The following is a 21,960-nucleotide window of genomic DNA, read 5'->3' as shown; positions in this document are numbered from 1 at the left end:
CCAAAAAGGACATATGATGAATTAGATGTCTCCTGGTATATGTAAAAACTTCCCTCAGCAGTGTTATACAGGCTTTCACATCTGGTGCTGACCAACTGTAAACAAAGTTTATCACTATGCTGTATACTGCTGTATACTGCTGTATACTGATGTTGTATACTGTATCAAGAGCAAGATGAAGTCCTTACCTTCACGGTGCTCAGAGTGCAATGAGAAAGACACAAAAAAGAAGAAACTGCAATTTTTAAATACATGTTGATAAGCAACACAATAATGGTCTTAGAATACTGTTGAAAAATGATCCAGTGCTGAAGTTAGAGGGAATCTTTAAGGACATGGCATCTGTTTGAGACTTGATGGATATGTTTCAATAGGGAATGTCTGGGAAAGGATTGAAGAAGGATGCTTTTGAAGATACAAGCCTAAAGGCCAGACATCATAGACTCCTATTATTTAACAAAAGTTTGGGAGAAGGATCTGGACTTAGGGGAAAGGTAGAAATAAGACTAGAGAGATAGACAGAGGCCAGATCATAAATGCCTTGTAAAGTAATTTTAGAGTTTGGAATTAGTCCTAATGGCAGTAGGAAAGATGGAATGTGAAGGAAAGCTGGCAAAATACCCTGAGTAGAGAAAGGAATAACCGAAGGCTGCCTGAGATATACAAGATACACAGCTTATATTAAACAGCTCAGGGAGAAAGCAGCAAGGCTGGAAAAGACATTTGAGCCTCAGCTTATCTTTCTCAGCATGCCTCAAAGCTTTATCCTTACAGACGGTATTCAGTGAAGATCCTCTATTAGGTGTAGCTGTGGAACTTGACATAACAGTACTTAACCAAGTGTCTGTAACTATCCCCTGTGATAAACTGAACATTTGGAAAAAAACCTTTGCAAATATATCAAGAACATGCATGCACACAGAAACACAAAACTTTAAGGTGAATTAATGTGTAAGACTGAGTGAGCTCTTCTCCCATTTCAGTGCCTTCTTGCTTAGCACCTTCCAACTCACACCAATTACTATAACCTGAAAAAGACTTATCTGATTGTAGCATGTCAAACACAAACAGGGACTTTTAAGTTTTAGTACTTTATATATTCCCTCATTCCTTTATTCTATGGGAATGGAGTGTCCAATCAAGGTCAGGACTTACCTAACAATTTTCTCTTTGTTTCTTGAAACAAAATAAAATATAGTATATGACCTATCCAGCTCCAATGTCAACAAGACCAAAAGGATAGTGTAAAAGGCAAGAAAGGACTTCAAAGTCTGCAGTCCAAACTGAGGAATATCATTATGATTCTTATTCAAATACCCAAATAAAGTGTGTGTGTGTGTGTGTGTGATGCTTTGAAATTTTAATACATATTGATGATGGAAATTAAAATGTTCTTTTATTATCTGTTAGGATGCAGGAACAGAAAAGAGTGTGTTCCCCTTGCCTGAGCCACAGGATTTCTTTCTGGCATCCCAAGTCAAATTTGAAGACCTCATTAAAGATTTGAGAAAACTGAAAAGACAACTAGAAGGTAATGGGACCTTTTCTATTACAAGGGTAATAACTAAGACAGGGGTTTCTGTTGTTTTATTAGAAATTTTTACTGGTTTTCATCTAATCTTTCCTATACATTGTGATTTGTACATGAACTTTGTGTTTTATACACTCATTAATATGCATGGTATTTTATATAATTAATTACCATTCTTCTATTCCTTTTATTACAGCATCTTTTCAAGCCCCCATTGAACCTTTCCCATTACTTCATCCCTACTCCATCCACTGACCTCTTCTTTTGCAGTGATTTTTTTCCCCCTTCCCATTTTTTTTGCCCCCTTTCTCTCCTTTCTCTTATGAACATTTACAACATGCTTAATTGGGTAGAGGGACAGCCAAGGATAGGAAGACCCCAGATGAGATGGATTGACACAGTAACTGGAGATATGGGGGCAGGTGTGTTGAAGTCAGTGAGACCAACCAAGGAGGGGGCAGGATTCAGAGCATACATAGGGTTGCTATGAGTCGAAGGCAACTCAGTGACACATAACGACAGCATATCTTAGTTATCCTCATGTAGTATTTGTCCTTGTGTAACTGAGATATTTCACTCAGCATAATGTTCTCTAATCTCTACCAAGTTATATAGTGTTTTTTAAATCATTGCTCCTTAGTACTGCTGCATAGTGTTCCATTGTATGAACATACCACAGTTTCTCAATTTATTCATTTGTTGATGGGCATTTTTCTTGCTATTGTGAATAATGCTGCTATGAACATAGATGTACAAATATCAATTTATGTCTCAGTTCTTATTTCCTTGGGATACTTTCCTAGTAGAAAAACTGGATCATATGGTATTCTATGTTTAGCTTTTTGAGGAATCATCAAACCAGTTTCCATAGCAGTTGTACTGTTTTACAGTTCCACCAACAATGCATAAGAGTTTTAGTTGCTCTGCGTCTTCTCCAAAATTTGTTTCTTTCTTTGTTAAACTTTGCTTCTGCTGCTGGAGTGAAGCGGTTATCTCATTGTTGTTTGAATTTGCATCTCTCTGTTTATGAGAGATTTTTAAAATTTCTTCATGTGTTTCTTGGCCATCTGAATGTTCTCCTTTGTGAAGAGTCTTTTTATGTCTTTTGCTCATTTTGTGATTGCTTTAGCTGCCCTTTTCTGGTGGAGGCACTATAGTATTCTGTATATTTTGGTCATAAATTTTTTTTTTCTTCTCCTAGATCTGTGAGCTTTTACTCTAGTGGAGAAAGTTTTTTATGCATACAGAGATTTTATTTTAAGGAGATTCTATTCATAGATCATCTCCAGGTTGTACAGTTTTAGCTGTTGTTTGGCAAGATTATTTATGCCATAGGCAAGGGCTTCCAATTTTGTTCTCATTTTGTCTCTTATGATCTTTATTGTTTTGGATTTTACCTTAGGCCTCTGATTCACTTTAAGTTGATTTTTATGTATAGTGTGAGATGTAGACACTGTTCAGTTTTCTGCAGGCAGATGTGCAGTTTTGCCAGCATCATTTACTAAAGAGGCTGTCATTTCCAAGTTTAATGAGTAATATTACCTTGTTAAATATCAGTTGATTATAGCTTCATAACATTATTTCTGTGTTCTCTATTCTATTCCATTGATGCATATGTCATTGTCCTAATACATGCTGTTTTGATTACCACAGCTGTGTGGTAGGTTTTGAGATCAGGAAGTGAGATGCCTTCAACTTCATTTTTGTTTTTTAAAGGAGCTGTGCTTATTCTGGGTCTCTTTCCTTTCCAAACAAAATGAGAAATTGCCTTTTCTATCTCTTTGACGAATGAATTGGGTATCTGTATTGGGATTGCATTGAACATGTAGATTGCTTTTGATAGGATTGCCATTTTCAGTATGTTAAGTCTTCCTATCCATAAACAGGGACTATTTTTCCATTTAGTTATGTATCTTATTGTTTCTTGTAGTAGAATTTTGTAGTTTTCCTTATAAATGTCTTTGTATCTCTAGTTAGCTTTATTCATAAGCATTTCATCTTTTGGTTGGCTATTGACAGTGATATTACTATTTTTGGTTTCTTTTTCTTTGCTACTGTAGAGAAATCCCACTGATACTTGTATTTTGATCTTCTATCCTACTAAATTGGTCTACTAGACCTAACAGACTTTTTTTTTTAGTTTTGGGCCTCTTGTTTTCTTTTTTTGCTTTATCATAATGGAACTTCCAATACAATATAAATAAGAGTAGTGATAGTGGGAAGCCTTGCATGGTCCCTGATGGCAAGAGGAAAGTTTTTAGTCTCTCTCCATTGAGAATGATGCTGGATTTTGGTCTTGTATATATATATATATTTTTTGCTATGTTTAGGAGATTCTGCTTTATTCCTATTTTGTTGAGTGTTTTAATTAGACAAGGGTATTGGATTTTCCATGCCTTTTTCTACATTAATTGATAGGATCATCTGGGTTTTATTCTTTGCTTTGTTAATGTAATGAATTACATTAGTTGGGTTTTGTTGTTGTTGTTGTTGAACCATCCCTGTATTCCTGTTATGAATCCCACTTGGTCTTGATGAATTATTTTTTTATATGCTATTGGATTTTATTGGCCAAGATTTTGTTAAGGATTTTTGTGTCTATGTTAGTGAATGATATTGGACTATAGTTTTCTTTTTTTTGGAGATGTCTTAGCTAGGTATTGGTATTAAGGTTATGCTTGCATCATAAAATGATTCTGAGAATGTTCCTTCTATTTTTTTTTTGAAAAATGAGTTAAATAGAATTGATGATGGTTCATCTCTGAATATTTGTAGAATTCACTCATAAAACCATCAAGGCTAGGAATTTTGGGGTGGGGAGGGAATCTTTTTATGAACTGCTGAATTTCTTCTTTTGTGATGGGTGCATTTTTGTTCAATGATAGGTTCTCTTCTGTCTGTGTCAATTTGGGTAAGTTGTGGTTTCTAGGAATTTATCCACTTCCACTAGGTTTTCAAATTTATTGGAATATTTGTTGTTGTTGTTATTGTTGCTATGTGCTGTTGAGTTACCTGCGACTCATAGCAACCCTATGCACAACAGCCCTATACCCTGCTCTAGCCTGTGTCAATCTTACTGTCTCTGACACACCTACTCCCGTTACCCAGTCACTGAATCAATTCATCTCATCGAGGTTCTTCCTTTCTTGTGCTGTCCCTCTACCCTCATGTCCTATGTATGTCAGGTCTAACTTCAGAATCCTTACCTCCAAGGAGCAGCTTGGTTTCACCCTTTCTAGGACAAACTTGTTTGTTCGCCTAGCAGTCCCTAGTCATTGTCCAGCTTTCTGATGTATAGCAAGTAATTGCAAAGACTATGGTCCGGGTCTGGCACACCTTAGTCTCGCTACTGACATCATTGCTCTTCAGTACTTTGGAGAGGTCTCTAATAGTAGACTTTTTCAATTTGTCTTTTAATTTCCTGGCTGCTGGTACCAAAGATGTTGATTGTGGAGCCGAGCAAACTGAAGCCATTAACAATCTTAATCTCTTCACCATAACATTTCCAATATTTTTTATTTCATAATATTCCAATATAATCTATTTCTTGCAGGCTGGTTCTGTTGTGATATCACCTCTTTCATTCCTTATTTGACTTATTTGTGGTTTTTCTTTTCTTTTTCAGTTAAGCTTGCCAATAGTTTGTCATTAACCTTTTGAAGGACTTGCTCCTGATTTTGTTGATGATTGCAATTGTTTTCCTGTTTTCTGTTGCATTGATCTTAAACTTTATCCTTATAATTTCTTTTCTTCTAGAGGCTGTGGCGTTAACCTGCTATTTTGTTTTGTTTCCATTTCCTGGAGGTATTAAGTAGTTTATTTTATCCCTTTCTTTTTCTATGTATGTTTTAAATGTGTTTTCTTATTGCTATGAAGTGACCTATGAGTACTGCCTTAGCTGTATCTCAGAGGTTTTGATATGTTGTGTTTTCATATTCATTCATTTTGAGGAAATTTTTTTATTTCAGATTTTATTTCTTCTGTAACATTTCTTATTTATTTCTTCTATAAGTTGTTTTCAAGCAAGGTGTTATTTAACTTCTATATGAGAGTTCTTTTTTTCCTTTATCCTCTTGTTCTTAATTTCTATCTTTATGGCTTTGTGGTATGAGAAGATACTTTGTATTACTTTAATTTTTTTAAACTTGCTAAGGCTTGCTTTGTATCCTGATATGTGGTTGATTCTAAATAATGTACTGTGTGTACTGTGAGAGGAAAGTAAATTGACTTTTTGGTTGAGTAAATTCACCACAGAGTATAGACAGACTCAAAAAATGTCTATGGGATTGATTTGGCTGAGTGTATAGTTCACTTTTTCTGGATCTTTACTTAGTATCTGTTGAGTTAACCTATCTTTTGTTGAGAGTGTTGTGTTAAAGTCTCTTACTACTATTTGATGTTGTCTATTTCTTTCCTCAAGTTTGTTAACCATTGTTTTATGTATTTTACAGGTCTATGCATTAGGTGCATAGATGTTAACTAAGGATATGATCTCTTGATTATTGTGCCTTTACTTATTATTTAGTGCCCTTCCTTATCTCATGTGGTGATTTTCATTCTGAAGTTTATTTTACTGGAAATTAGTAATGCCACTTCAGCTTTCTTATAGATGTCATTTGCTTGGCATATTTTTTTCCCACCCTTTTATTTTTCATCTGTTTTTCTTCTCATTTCTTAAATATGTCTCTTGTAAGCAAGAGATTGATGATCTTTGGGGTTTTTGTTTTTGTGGGTTTTTTTTTTATCCTTTCCGCCACTCTTCTTCTCTTAGTTGTTGCATGCAAGCCAGTTGCATTTAGTGTGAATATTGATAGGCTAGGTTTTGTCATTGCTATTTTGCAATGTTTCCTTTGTTAGTGTTGCTGATTATTCTGGTCCATTCACTTTCCCCTGCTGTCTCTGTGTGAAGGAATTCCCTTGATGTTTCTTGTAAAGTTGGTCTTGTGTTCATGAATTCATTCAGTTCCTACTTGTCTGCAAATGACATCATATTTGATGGACAGCCTCTCTAGGTACAGGATCCTTGAGCAACAGTTTTTTTCTCTACGTTTTCTGTATGTACTGTTCCATTGTCTTCTTTTTCACATGGTTTCTGTTGAGGAGTAGAGCTTAATCTAATTGCCACTCCCTTGTAGTTGCCTCTTTGTTATTCTCGTGCTGCTTTTAGTATTCTATCCTTGTCTTTGATTTTGGATAGTTTGACAATTATTATGATACATCTTGATGCTTTTCTTTTGGGGTCTTATCTGTTTGGTGAGCTTGTGGGATGCGTATTTCCTCATTTTTCATGATACATGGAAAGTTTACTTCCAGTATCTCCTGTAAAATTTTTTCCATGTTGTTTTGTTTACGTTCTTCTTCTGAAATTCCAATCATGCCTGTGTTGTTATATTTGATGTTGTTATTGTTGTTGTGTATCGTAGAGTTGGAACTGACTGACAGCTGACCCTCTGGTGGGTTTTCAGAGGGAGTTAATCACATGGGAGAAGACTGCCCATCCTTCTCCAGTAGAACAGCTGGTGACTTGGAACCATGTGCCTTCAGGATTGCAGTGCAGCTTAAAAATGCAGTTCCCTTCCCTCCCTACATTTCTCTAAGACTGTTTCTATTTCAGTGAATTGTATATAACTGCCTCAAGTTGCAGAATTGGTACAGAATTCCTTTAAGGTACACAGCAGCCCTCATGAAACTTTCTGTCTCACAAAAGTATGAAGTGTTGCAAAACACTGCACTCACGTATCTCTCTCTTTTATTAATACTAATCATTTACTTGTTGTATCTACTTATATTCCCTCCACCCTCCTTCAACAAACAACAATAACCAAGTGTGTTGCAGTCTACTTGATTCTGAGACATGGCAAACCCGTGAGTTACAGAATGGAACTGAATTCCATGATAATCTCTTGATGGGATAGTCCATAGGGAGCTGTCCTCCTAACCCAAAGGTTGCACCTCTCTGATGGTTCAGCTCCACCAGTGGCTAAATAGTAGAAAGAAGAGCAATTTCCCATCAATTTACAGACTCAGAACCCCAATGGAGTGTCAGCTATGAGTTGATTCTGATTCAGTGACAATAAGAGAGAGAGAAGGACAATATCTTTATGGAAGAGATTACCAGGCTTTTCTTTTGAGGTGCTATTATTATGCTTCTATGTACCATCAAGTTGAAACTGACTCCTAGTTGACCCTCCACTAGATTTTCAGGGCAGATAATCACACGAAAGGAGATAGCCCATCAATTCCTCACTACTAAGTCACCATAGGTCCCTTAGAGCTTAAAAGCCACCAGAGGAGCCATTGTTGTTGTTGTATACCATCGAGTCTGAACCAATCCATAGCTGACCCTATGTTTTCAGAGGCTTTCTCACTGTCCCACAGAGTAGCTAGTGGACTTGAACCACATGCCTTCTGGATTGCAGCTCAGCTTCCTACCATTAGGCCATCAGAATGCCAGATCATTCAGAGCACCAACATTTCAATTAGTAGCCCACTAAACCATTTGTGCCATCCATGAACATGTGTGTAGTTTACTGCATCTAGTAATAACAACATCAAAAATAGTATAACTGTTGAAAGTTTCTTTTGTTTCCATAATTGTCTCACATAATACAATAACCCTAATAGTGATAAACTGTATTAGCTCCATCAGGTGTGAAAATTGAAGCTTAGACAAGTTACAGTAATAGTAGTTATAACAGAAGTAAGGTCTAATCATGTCTGACAGAAGTTTACTATATGGTCTCATCTTTCTCCCTCTCACCACCTTTTACTTTTGCCCGTTTGCTCTCATGCACTGTCTCATACCTCTCTGTATATATGATTTATGTATATGAATCTAATAATGATTATACAGTATTCTACAATAAAATATTCTATTTTCATTTACATTTTTAATTATTCAAAATAATACTCTGAAAGCCCCTTTTGGGCTTTTTTAAAAGGTGAAAATATGTCTCACTTGGACAGGAATTTTCCTTTGGCATTTCTGGAGTCTTGTGTTCTCACTGTGGAGACATCTCCTTGTCCAAGAATATAAATACTTGCCTTGAAGCTTGTATAACTCCAGTTGAAGGGCTCTATGGAGGATTTAGGGAGTGTGTTAATGTGGAAATGGAACCCAGAGTGCCAAAACGAGAGCTTGAGGAAATGAAGAGCGGCAACCAGGAATATTTTTACACCAAGACATAAAATAAACATTTTTAGAATGTTTATTGTGAAAGGGTGCTCAGAAACCCCAGTCTTAGACCAAGAACAGCTTGGAAATGGGAGTAAAGTGGGGAAAAGGCCAGCTCCCAGTGGCAGGGAGAGCCATTTATTTTTTTACTTTGGGCATAAAACCTTCTTAACTACGTGATTACAAGTGAATATTTTTACCTTGTAAATTATTTTTAAAAGAACATGTGGACTCTGTTTGTTTGCTTGTTTCTTTACTCCTCAGCTAATGTGGTTAAGAGTGTGAGTTAAATATAAGGGATGCTCCACCGGGGAAGATGATTTGTGAATTGTGGTAATTTTATTTCCACTCTTAAGGGACTAAGATGAAGCACTTGATTCTGATTGTAAAACATAAGACACTGCATAGCAGTTGTGGTTCTTTTTTCCCGCTTCCTCTCCTCTCCTTCACAGCAGCCATAATTAGGGCCCAGATTAGTTCTTAGAACAGCTGGAAGGGTCAGCAGCAGTGAGGAAGAGCCAGGCTTGTTTACTCTGCAGGCGTCCTGGGCACCCATCCTCTCTCATCTCTTGGCCCTTGTAAAACCCTTGGCCTTCCCCCTCTATATTCTTTTGAGCTGAAATATGATCCCTGTTTGATCTTCTTCTCCAGTCTCCTTAAAGGGACTGTCTCTGTAGGAACCCACCATTTGGAGACTCAGCCACCTCCCCTTTGATATCTCTGGCTGCCGTGGGGGCAACAGACTCATGGTAAATCCATGTGTATCAAAGCAGGACTCTGCTCCATAGAGTTTTTTCAATGGCTAATTGTTGCTCAGAGACTTCGCCTGACATACTTTGGTCATGTTGTAAGGAGGGACTGGTCCTTGGAGAGGGACATCATGCTTGGGAGGGTGGAGGGCAGGCATAGGAGGGGAAGGCCCTCTGGGAGGTGGATCGATTCGGTGACTGGGGCAATCAGGATGAGTGTGTCGGAGACAATGAGATTGGCACAGGACAGAGCAGAGTTTAGAGCTGTTGTACATAGGGTCGCTATAAGTCACAAGCGACTTGACGGCACATAACAACAACAACAATAATTGTTGTTGTATACCTTTCAGTTGTAACCAACTCATGGCTGACCCTCCATCAGGTTTTCAGAAGCAGTTTAATCAGAGGAGGAGATTGCCTATCTTTCTTCTATTGATTGGAGCAGCTAGTGGCTTTGAAACACGTGCCTTTGGGATGGTAATGCAGCTCCTTTCCACTAGGCCACCAGAGCTTTTTAATGGCTGATTACTGTTGTTGCTGCTGCTGTGTATCATGCAGTTGGAGCTGACCCCTAGCAGGTTTTCAGAGGCAGTCAGTCGCACAGGAGGATCACCCATCCTTCTTCTGCTGGGCAGTTAGTGGATTCAAACCACGTTATTTGAGCAGGCAGTGCAAGCGACTCGACATCACATAACAACAAACCTCCAGTGTTCCTTCTAACTAATGGCTGATTACTCAGAAGTAAATTACCAGGTCTTTCCTCACAGATACCTTTTGGTAGCCACAAATCTCCAACCTTTTGATTAGTAGCAGAACATATTTTTGTACCACCCGTAACTCAAAAAACTCATATTTTTTAAGAAGATAGCCATCTAGTCAGGAGCAATTTGTACAGTGACCTTCCTGTAGGTTTTCAGAAGGTGTAAATCGCACAGGAAATATCTCATCCTTTGACAGAGCAGCTAATGATTCAAACCAGCGAAGAGGTCCCACTGTGGGTTAGCAGCACAGCTCCCTACAGACTACACCTCCAGAGACACCCACGGATTCAGATTAATTACTCAACTCATGATAATTCCTCATGTGTCACAGTGGAGTTATCCTTAGTTGTTGTTGTTATGTACCACCGAGTCAGAACTGACCCATAGCTGACCTTCCAGCAGGTGATCAGAGGCTGTTATTGGCACAGAAGGAGATTGCCTATCCTTCTCCCGTGGTGGCTGGTAGATTCGAAACACATTCCTTCAGGATTGCAATGCAGCTTCTTACTACTCAGCCACCAGTGTTTCCAGGGGGATTCCAGAAAGGGAATAAAATGGGTGAAGTGGGGGAAATGTGGAAAACAATAGGTTCCCCTGGAAAACTTTTCACTTTGATATATCTAATTTTCTCGAAGAATTCTTTTGAGTGTCATTCAGATTTCTCAACTGACACTTTACTTGATTACTTTTGAGGAAATACAAGAGCTTCTGAAGCTGGTGGAGCTTATGAAAACTGTCTTTGGAAAAAACTGAGCATTACCTTGGTTCTTTTTTTCATCTTTGTGCTGGACTTCACCAAAAGATTTGAAGTACCACAAAGGCAACTGAGTAGACTGTCTCCCCTCCCACACACATTGAATATTTAAACAAAAATGCCCTGCTAATCTTTAGAAATGCCAGTGTTTTCAACACATGAAAGGTACCCAGTAAATATTTAAAGAAAATACAGACCATTGGTTCTCTAATGAATTTCTTTTTCTTTAAATACCATCTGGCAAGGATGACCAGAGTTGTGGCGGTTCATTTCATCAAACGTTCTACTTCAAGCTTAACCCTTTTTTCCATAGACCTTGGATTGTGCTTAGATTGCATGTTTAATTGAAGAAGACATAATTTTCACACATACAGCAAAGATTTGATGAGGCTCTGAGGTTTATTGTAGCCATTAAAATGCCATGGTTGCTGGCAAAATCCCAGAAAATGTCTAAAGCTAAACCAGATGTGATTAGCAAATTTCAAAACGTATCAAGCCTCAGTTTTCCAGATAAGTGTAGTCCTTTAGAAGAAAAGTACTTTAAATCATATTAACCACAACTTAACAATAAAATGGAAGCCAGAGTATTATATTGATTATATAAAGGCCATTGCTTTATATAGAATTGTCAGTAAGCATCTTTAAGGAAGCAGGAATTTTAAGTAGCATTTAAATGCTAGTAAAAATACTAAGTTAATAATATTAGTTACAATTTGAATGATGAGATATTTTGCACATATCATTCTTTTATACTTACTATACCACCATGAAGCAGATATTCTTACTATCTTCCATAAAATGAAGAAACTGAAGTTTATGGTAATTGGATAACTTGCCCAGATTTCACAGGTAGTGACCTAGCCAAATTTGTAAATAATATATGACTCTAAATTCTGTACCAGCACCATAACTTTCCATGCTTCTGGCCTTTAAAAGCCTCCCTTTCTAATCTAAAATCAGAATTTTGTTGTGTTATTGTATGCCATAGAGTCAATACTGACCCATAGGTGACCCTCTGGTGGGTTTTCAGAAGTGGTTAATTACACAGGAGGAGATTGTCCATCCTTCTCCCACCAAGTGGCTGGTGGCCATGAACCATATGCCTGCAGGATTTTGGCACCGCTTCTTGCCAGCAGAAAACAACAACACTAACATCATGCCACTGAATTTGTTCTGATTCCAAGTGACCATGTAGAACAAAACAGAAGTGTATCATACGGTTTTAAAGCAGCTAGAATCATTTCAGGAGAAGACTGTTTCTTTTTTCTCCTATCAAGTTATTGGTGGACTTAAACTGCCAACCTTTCTGTTAGCAGCCAACACTTAACGCACGACATCATCAGTGCTACTCAAGACAATAAAATGCCATGAAAATAAAAGTCATAAAAATATTTATCCTGAACATGTGCATACAAAGACTTTCATAGTACAGACAGAAACTCAGAGAAAGAGCTTAAGTAAGTTGGGAATATGGTATGGGAATTACAAGGTAAATGGATATTAAAGCAAATAGGTTAATATTGTATGGGATTAAAATATTGGGATTTGCAATTAAATATGTAATTTTTTCCAGGTTTTTAAAAAGATTGTTTATTTTATATTGGTTTGCTTATAAAGTTCATATACACTGTGCTTTACACTGTCCTTCCTTCACGTTGTGTTTTGTACCATTATTCCCATTCATTATATTTTATAAGATTAGTCACCATTACCCTGTCTTTCTAGATCCCCATTGGATGTTTCCCATTACCTTTACACTTTACACTTGCCTCCCACAAAATTGTGCAACTCTGATTTCCTCCCTGCCCATCCTCACCCCTTTGTTCCCGCATCCCTGCTCTTGGATCCTGATGCGTGTTTTACTAGTTATGTATTTCTATAATAATGATCTTAGAGACTGAGTTAATTCGCTCTGCCTAATACTCTCCAATCCCTGCCAAGTTATGTAGTAATTTTTTAAATTATTGCTCCTGTGTACTGAATAGTATGCCATCATGTAAATGTACCACAATTTCTCAATCCATTCAGTTGTGCCTGGACATTTGAGCTGTATCCATGTTTTTGTTGTGGTGAATAATGCTGCAGTGAGCACTGGTGTACAAATCTCCATTTGTGTCTCAGTCCTCATTTTCTTGGGGTATATTACTATCAGTGGAATAGCTGGGTCACATGAAATTTCTATGTTCAGCTTTTTGAGGAAAGGCCAAATTGTCTTCCAGAGTGGTTGTACCATTTTACAGTTCCACCAATAGTGTATGATAGTTCCTATCTCTCCACATCAGGATCCACACCTCTCACCATACACAAAAATCAACTCAAGGTGGATCAGAGATCCAAGAATAAAGCCAGAAACCATAAAGATCATAAGAGACAAAGTAGGACCAAGCTTAGAAGGCCTTGCCTGTGGTATAAAGAGGCTTAAAAATACAGCCAGAAATACACAACCAAGAGAGGATAAACATAATGAATGAGACCTTCTAAAGATTCAATCTCTGTGTACATAAAAAAATTTTTCCAAGAAGATAAAAAAGAAAACCTTCTCAGACATGGGACTCATAACAAAAGTTTCCAGAATACTTCAGGGCCTCACAAGAAAAAGACCAATCACAGAATACTTCAGGACCTCCAAAAGAAAAAGACCAATCACCCAATTACAAAATGGGCTAAAGGCATGGAAAGACTTTTCACAGAGGAAGACATTTATATGGCCACCAAACACATGAAGAAATGTTCAAAATCACTAGCAATAAGAGAGATGCAAATCAAAACCACTATAAGATACCATCTCAATCCAGTAAAATGGCAAAGTTTGACAGAACAGCAAGCAATAATTTTTAGTTTGTGGGGAATAAAAAGATCTTGATAAATAATCTAACCATAAAAAATTACTCCTTTTTCTCATGTGTAAAATGAGACAAGAAAAAGTGTCCACTTTGTGGGATATAATGACTACATTCTCCCTTAGTAAGGGAAGCTTCAGTAAAGTTGATTAGGAAAATGTACTTTTCTTGTTTGAGCCAAGCCATGATATTTTCAGTTGCTTTGTATGTATCTGAAAGGCAGATAGTGCATAAAGATGACAGAAGAATTCACGCTTTTGAGTTATAATGTTGGAGAAGAGTACTAAATGGACTGAAAAAAGAAGAAGCAAGTCTATCTTGGAGGAAGTACCACCAGGGTGTTTCTTAAAGGCAAAGATGCTGAAACTTTGTCTACATATTTTAGATATGTTATCAGCAGGGGTCAGTTCTTATAAAGGGATTTCACTCTGGAAAAGGAGAATCCGTGTAAGAGAGGAGGATCTTTAGCAAGATGGACTGACCCAATGACTCCAACAGTGGGCTCCAGCATGTGGGAGGTCATAAGGATGGGGAAGGAGAAGGCAAGATTTAGATCTGTTGTTCATCGGGGTCCCTTGTAGTCCACACAGTGGCATGTAACTACAACAGTTTTATTGGGAAATATGTAGTTTGTAGAATCAGGCCCATGCTGTTGTCTAGACCAGATGGCTATATATGTAGAACATATACTTCATAGTGCAATTGTGCTGTCTTCTCTACATTGTGACACCAGAACCAAGTTCATGATGCCTGGGGACATGGTCCATATTTTTTTATTGTCCTTTTCCCTTGGATCAGACAATTTTCATTTCCTTGGTTGCAATTCTATAAGCAATCACTGGGCATTGGAGAGAGATAGGAATACTGGGCTGGTTTGCTTTCTCTCTCTGATCATATTCTAATCATGCGAGGGTTGGTCTTTAGGTAAGAGGGAAATGTATCAGCAGAAGAGAAATGAATTTTTTAGAACAGAAGAAATTCTCTCCCTAGATTCAGTGCATTACAAACTGACAAGTATTAGACTAGACAGCCACCTGCCCAATTGACTGAAAGAAATCCCCATTTCTTCCCATTACAAAAATTGAAAAAGTGACCTGGCAGACTCCTATGGCATATTCCTGGAGAGTTACACTGCTGACCAAAGGGTTAGCCTCTCTAACGGTTTGAATCCTATAGCAGCTACACAGAAAAAGGACAATCTACTCTCTGGGGACTTATAACCTTGGAAACCCAATGGAGTGTCAGCTATGAGTCAATTCTGGTTTGACAGCAATGACTTGGAGGGGATTTTGCTTTGTTTTGATTTTTAGTATTATTAATATCACACACAAGTAACAGTTTGCTGGAGATAATTCAAAAGTGATTGGTGCAGTATATCAACCAGGAAATGCCAGAAATTCAAGATGGGTTCAGAAGAGGCCATGGAATGAAAGACATCAACTGCTGTCAGATGAATCTTGGCTGAAAGCAGAAAATACCAGAAAGATGTTTATTTGGGTTTTATTGACTGTGCAAAAGCATTCAACTATGTGAATCATAATTAATTACGGATAGCATTGAGAAGAATGTAATTTCAGAGCATTTCATTATGCTCATGCCTAACCTGTATAGAGAGCATGAGGAGTCGTGGTTCTTGCTTTGCATGGCTCAAATCAGGCAAGCTATGTTATGGTTGTATAGTTTCATATTTATTCAATCTACAGGCTGAGTAAATAATACAAGAAGATGGATTCTACAAAGAAGATGGGACCAGAATTGAAGACTCAGCTACATCCCACACTATACAAATGACACAATCATCCTTGAAGAAAATGAAGAAGACTGGAAACATTTACTGATGAATCTTAAGGTTATAATCTTCAGTTTGGGTTGTACCTCACCATAAAGAAAATAAAAATCTTCACGACGACACCAGTTAAAAAAAATACTATGATAAATGTAGAAAAGATTGGAATTGTCAATCATTTACTTAGATCCACAGTAAACACCCATTGAAACAGAACTAAGAAACTATGTATTGTACTGGGAAAATCTGTTGCCAAGGATGTTTTTAAAGTACTAAAGATCAAGATGTTGGTGAAAATTACTGAATACCCCATTGATTGCCATATGAATAAGCAAGTCTATCTAGAAAGAAATGCTGCCAGGATGTGCCTTAGAGGCAAGGATGGTGAAACTTTATCATACATACTTGAGCATGTTGTCAGGAGGGGCCAATGCTTGTAAAAAGACAGCATGCTTGAAAAGGAGAAATGTCCTTTTCCAAAGAGGAAGACCGTCCACAATTTGGATTGACACACTGACTATAACAATGGACTTGATCCTGCGCATGACATAGGTTAGAACAAATTTCAGATCTGTTCTTCAGGGATTCACTGAGTTGTAGTCAACCTGATGGCACCTAACAACAAAAATCGAGGATGTCACTTTAAAGACTAAGGTGCACCTGTCCAAAACCATGATATTTTCAATTGCTTCATATGCATGTAAAATAACAAACTAAAGAAGACTAGAGGCCTTTGAGTTGTGGCACTGACAGAGAATATTAAATGTACCATGTGCTGCCAAAAGAACAAAGATGAATGCCTTTGCATATTCTTGAAAAAGGAATAGCCAGATGGCTCATTATAAGCACAGGTGGTGTGACTTTGTCTCCCATAGTTTGAGCATGTTACCAGGAGGGGCCACTCCTGGAGAAGGAGATCATGCTTAAAAAAATTAGAGAGTCAGAGGGAAAAAAAAACCCCACACTCAGTGCAGTGAGATGGACTGACACAGAGATTACTACAATGAATTTAAGCATAGTAGGTCTGTCTTGGAGAAGATGAAACTATGTTTCTCCTTGAAGGCTAAGATTTTGAAGCTCCATCTCACATACTATGGGCACATGGCCAGGACAGACAGATTCTTGGAAAAGGGCATCATAATTGCAAGGGTAGAGGGACAGCACAGGAGAGGAAGACCCTGGATGAGATGGATTGATACAGTAACTAGGGCAATGAAGGTAGGTGTATTAGAGTCAGTGAGACTGGATTAGGACAGGCCAGGCTCCAGAGCTATTGTACATAAGGTCACTATGAGTTGCAGATGACTTGATGGCACATAACAACAACAGGCATTATAAGAATGGAGCCAAATTGGACGGGGTTTTATTCTGCTGTAAGCTAGTCCATATGACTTGGAGCCAATTCAGTAACACTTAATATTGATGTATACTCCTCAATTTTTTTACGTTTTCTAGCCGGATGCCCTTATTTTATTGGGGTGATGGATTAGGAACTCTAATTAGAACTCTATTTTCTATACACTGGTATTTTAGCAGTCTATCTCAATATCATTATTTCTAGGGGACATGAATTTATACATAATTGACTGCTCAAGAGAGAGATGTTTCCTTTTGGTAAGATCTTCTAAACTTGAGTCAACATGTGTGAAGATGGCAGGTTGAAATAATTCATTTAAATCTTCCTTTCAAAGTCTTGTTCTAAGTCAACAAATATATACCATTGTGTTATGGAATACAGATAGAATCAAATAATAGAGAAAAAGGAAGAGAGGGCATAGAACTGCTTTTATAGTTTTAAACAAATCTTGAAAGATCTTCAACTCATTAAAATATGAGTATATAGAACTTGATTGTGCTTATGCGAAACCTGTACTTGGACCAAGAAGAAATACTCAGAACACAGCAAGGAAACTGCATGATTCAAAGTCAAGAAAGGTGTGTGTCAGGAATGTATCCTGTTCCCATACCTTTTAAGTCTGTACACAGAACAGATCATTTGAGAAGAAGAGCTTTATGAGGAGTGTGTCATCAAGATTGCAGGAAGACTCATCAACAACCTGCGATATTCAGATGACACAGCCTTGCTTACTGAAACTGAAGAGGACCTGAAGCACTTGCTGTAGAAGGTCAAGGACTATAGTATGGATTGGATTTGTCTTTGAAGACAAAGATTCTCACCGCTGGGCCAATTGGCAGCACCATGATAGATGGAGAAGAGATTTAGGTTGTTAGCAATTATAGCTTGCTCAGATCTACAATCAGTACTCTTAACACCAGCAGTCAGGAAATCAAAAGATGAATTGCTTTGGGAAAATCTGCTGCCATGGACCTCTCCAGAGTGCTGAAAAGCAATAATGTCAGTCTAGAGACTAAAGTGTGCCTAATCCAGGCCATGGTCTTCTCAATTACTTGTTATGCTTCAGAGAGCTGCATACTGACTAAGGATGACAGAAGAATAGATGCCTTTGAGTTGTGGTGCTGAAGAAGGGTCTTGAACATACCATGGTCTGCCAAGAGGACAAATCAGTCTGTCTTGGAGAGGGTGAAACCAAATAACTCCTTGGAGGCTAGGATTTTGTAGCTCCGTCTCACATAGTTTGGGCATGTAGCCAGGTGGGACCAGTCCTTGGAGAAGGACATCATGGTCAGAAGGGTGGAGGAACAGCACAGGAGAGGAAGACCTCAGATGAGATGGATTGATACAGTAGGTGGGCCAATGGAGGTTGGTGTGTCAGAATTAGTGATACTGGCTCAGATCAGGGAATGGTTCAGAGCTGTACATAGGGTCACTATAGGTTGCAAGTGACTCAATGGTACATATCAACAAAAACATATTATGTAGGTTGTTTGATATTTAATTCTCTTACTTAGAGTTAACAAGACCTTGAGGAGGACCTTTGTATTTAAAAGTCGGTTGTTAATATATTTTGGAGGAACATTCTTCTAAGTGGTACAGGTCTCTTCTGTCAATATGCTGTACTGAGGTAACTTGTGGTTGCTGTGATGCTGAATGTTCTGCCATTGGGTTGCTAAATGCCATAACGGTTATCCATGGTGGACAGCGTTTGGTGGAGATCCCAGTTTAACACAGGGTTTGGAAGCAAAATTGGCATCCGCTTCCTAAACAACATGCCGCTTGAAACTCTATGAACTTTGATAAATGATGATAGCTACAGAAAGGTTTCAGGCCTTTTGTTCATAGGATCGCTATGAGTTGTACTCAGCTCAACTGCAATCAACAACAACATGTAGAACTTTGGCAAAAGTTGTTAGAGCACTAAAATAATAAAAGCTTTCTATTTATGTAAACCTCCATACAAAAAGTACTAGGAAATGAGAGCATTTAAACATGGTAGTTTACCAAGAGACTGGGCAAAGACTAGTATCATGGAAATAGTTTAACTATTTAAATATGCATATGAAATTCTGACAGTTGAAACTGGGTTAAAATATGTCATTGTCATCAACTCTTATTCTAGCTAGGTAGATTAATGAGGCTGAGGATGAGTAATGGTTTAAAATAACAGTTAATATATTATCTTTTACACTCATTATTAGGGGACTAATAAACTATTGGAAACACTTCACTGTTTAAAGCTACATGGTATGTGGGGAGGGGGGAAAATCACAGGTTCACAGAGTTTGGTAGGTGGAGGAAGGGGGTGGAAAAACAATGTACTTGAATGAAGCACAATGTAAACAAATTATTGCATGCAAACTAACAAATATTTAAAAAGCCAAAATGGTAAAAAATAGATTCACTCTTGTTTCTCCTGCAAGGTGAAGGTAACCATCTTTTTTTAATGAATAAATTAAGTGCATGAACAAATAAGTTGATGAGGTGATATTAATGAAGCCATGAAGGCTGATGTGTTGAGGCAGAGTTGGAATCTCAGTGCTAATGACCTTGGTGAGCAGCCTATGGGTCAGTAGACATGCTTAGTGTAGGGAGAGCAGAGGAACTAGTTAGTACAAGTCTACAAATCATCCCCTGCTTGATATTGTCCTTGATTTTTATTTGAGGCTTATCTATGATGTCTTCTCTCCTTAGTTACCCTAGTTAAGTAAGAGTTGACTAGTGTGGTATTGCTTCTCTATTCCAGTTTTTTGTTAGAGTAGATCTATCAAGGCTCCCTTTTCCATCTCTTTAATGGAAGTTTGCCTTATCATCATCTGTGATTCTGTCTTGTGGTTGCCTCCTCACTCAGAAACTGGTATATCTGCCCACCAGTCAACTCAAACAATGACCTTTATCTTTGAGAACTCTGCCATTTGTTGAATACATTGATTTCAGTAATGTGCCTCGATTACCACAGGATTCCCTATGAAATAGACTTGAGCTGAAACTTCATTTGCCTTTATAACATTCTTGACCTTCATATGCATCTCTTCTGACTAGTGAACCACATTAATATTTTGGGTCTTCTGAACTAGGGTCAGCTTGGAACTGGTATCCAATGCTCAACACCCATATTCACCACTGTTGAGTTAATTTGGACTCATGGTGACCCTCCACTGGGTTTCCGAGGCTGCAAATCACAACAGGAAGAGACTATCTCCCACAGAGCTGCTGGTGATTTTGAACAACCAGTGCACAGACTTCATGTTAGCACTGCATTCTCTAAAGACGAATGACATCGTCTTTGCTCCCTAGTGTGCAACCACCAAAATGATTGTTTCCTTTTCCACATTACACAGCTGGATTGATAAAAGGCTGTAGATCCAGTTGGTGAAAGCAAAGAAAAAGGCTTACATTGTAAAATACAGACAAGTATAAGATATTTACAGTGGAGAAGAATTCTTGCTCAAGAAGACCTGGTTTCTTCTTCATTCAGGTGATTTGAGTTTGTAAATTTGCTCAAGTATGGGGATGATTGAAGTAACATGACTCTCTGAGTTGGTAATTCAAGTTAAACTTCTGTTCACATGATCTAAACGTCCGTACTTTTGAGAGTAAAATGTAATTTAATACTGTTTTAGGATATAAAAGACACAGTTTAAAGAAATTTTGGAACATCTGTTCTTTTGAATTTGAATAGACTTAATCAGATGATGATTGTTCTTGTGGCTGCAACTTTAAATGTGCTGTGTTATTAAACACCTTCAGGTCTAAACTGACCCATAGCTTAGCCTACAACAGGTATTCAGAGGCGGTAAGTCTTATGGGAGGAGATAGCCTATCTTTCTGCCACAGAACAATTAAGTGGATTCGAACTACATATGTTTGGGTAAGCTGCACAATTCCTTTCCACTAAGCCACCAAAATTTCCTTTTGACTAAATAATGACCCCATATAAATAGAATAAAATACACAATAAGATATTTTTGGGAGCAAGAGTGGTATCCACTTCCTAAACATCAAGCCTCTGGAAATTCTATGAACTTTGGTAAGTGATGATAGTTATAGAAAGGCTTCGGGCCTTGTGTTCATAGGGTTACTATGAGTCGTGCTCTACTCAACCACAATCCACAGCAAAACATATATTCAAAGTCGTGGCAAGTAAAGGCTTGTCTTCAAAGGTGCCTCCAAATGACTTTGAACCAATAATCTTTTGGCTAGTATTTAAATACCTATCTGTGTCATCCAGGAACTCCTCACCCAGCGATAAAGGGCTGCAATGGAGTATATAGACTCGTGTGTATGCTGTGTTTGGGTGAACTTTGAGCTTCTAGATTTTAGAAATGAAGATACAAACCTTCTTTTTTAATTGGAACTTGAGATAAGCAAGAATTTTATAGGGATATGTCTCAGCTATTATGTAGGATACACCTACACACAAAAGAGTAATACCTTGTTTCTTTCTCATTCAAATTTAACATGGTACCCTATCCCTTGTATTCTTGGTGACTCCACGGTTACCTGAGAAGTGGGTGGAGGGTTTTAAGGTCCCTTGAGCTGTCCTGCTTTTCTGCCTGTCAAGATTTCTTTCTGCCCCCTCTACGCTACTTTGATGGCACATAACAACAACTACAACCCTATCTTTTATCATGTGTGTCTGTAGAGAATTGAAAAGCAGTAATGAAACCAACTGCAATTTGGTTTGCTTTTTATTAACAGCATGTATGGCAATTATAAATAGTGTCAAATACTCTTCTCTGCTGAGGTTGACATGGACACAGATTTTCCGACAATGGTCAACAGTGTGGTGTGTGTTCATTTCTACTACCACTAATGACAGCAGTTATCATTTAAAGTTGTTGTCATGTACCATCAAGTCAGAACCAATTCAGAGTTGACCTTCCAGCGGGTTTTCAGAGGCAGTGAATTGCACTGGAGGAGATTGTCCGCCTTTCTTCATGGAGCAGCTGATGGATTTGAACCGTGCGCCTTGGATTGGCAGCACAACTCCTACCCAACTCTAGGC

At 38.0% G+C, this 21,960-nt stretch overlaps 1 protein-coding gene across 3 annotated transcripts in view; it reads left to right on the top strand.

Annotated features, from left to right (window-relative positions):
- The window catches only part of FMN1 (formin 1), a 580,566-nt gene that overhangs the window by 393,882 nt on the left and 164,724 nt on the right, over positions 1–21,960 (top strand). For all 3 annotated transcript variants that reach the window (XM_006883052.1, XM_006883051.1, XM_006883053.1), the window contains one exon: positions 1,411–1,531. In XM_006883052.1, coding sequence (XP_006883114.1) covers positions 1,411–1,531 — 121 coding nt within the window. The remainder of the gene's footprint in view (positions 1–1,410; positions 1,532–21,960) is intronic.

This window comes from Elephantulus edwardii, unplaced genomic scaffold (assembly GCF_000299155.1).
Source record: "Elephantulus edwardii isolate Elephantulus edwardi_28Jun2011 unplaced genomic scaffold, EleEdw1.0 scaffold00026, whole genome shotgun sequence".
In the NCBI taxonomy this organism is placed as follows: domain Eukaryota; kingdom Metazoa; phylum Chordata; class Mammalia; order Macroscelidea; family Macroscelididae; genus Elephantulus; species Elephantulus edwardii.
Note: the sequence above shows the minus strand (reverse complement) of the source record. Positions and strands in the feature narration are given on the sequence as shown.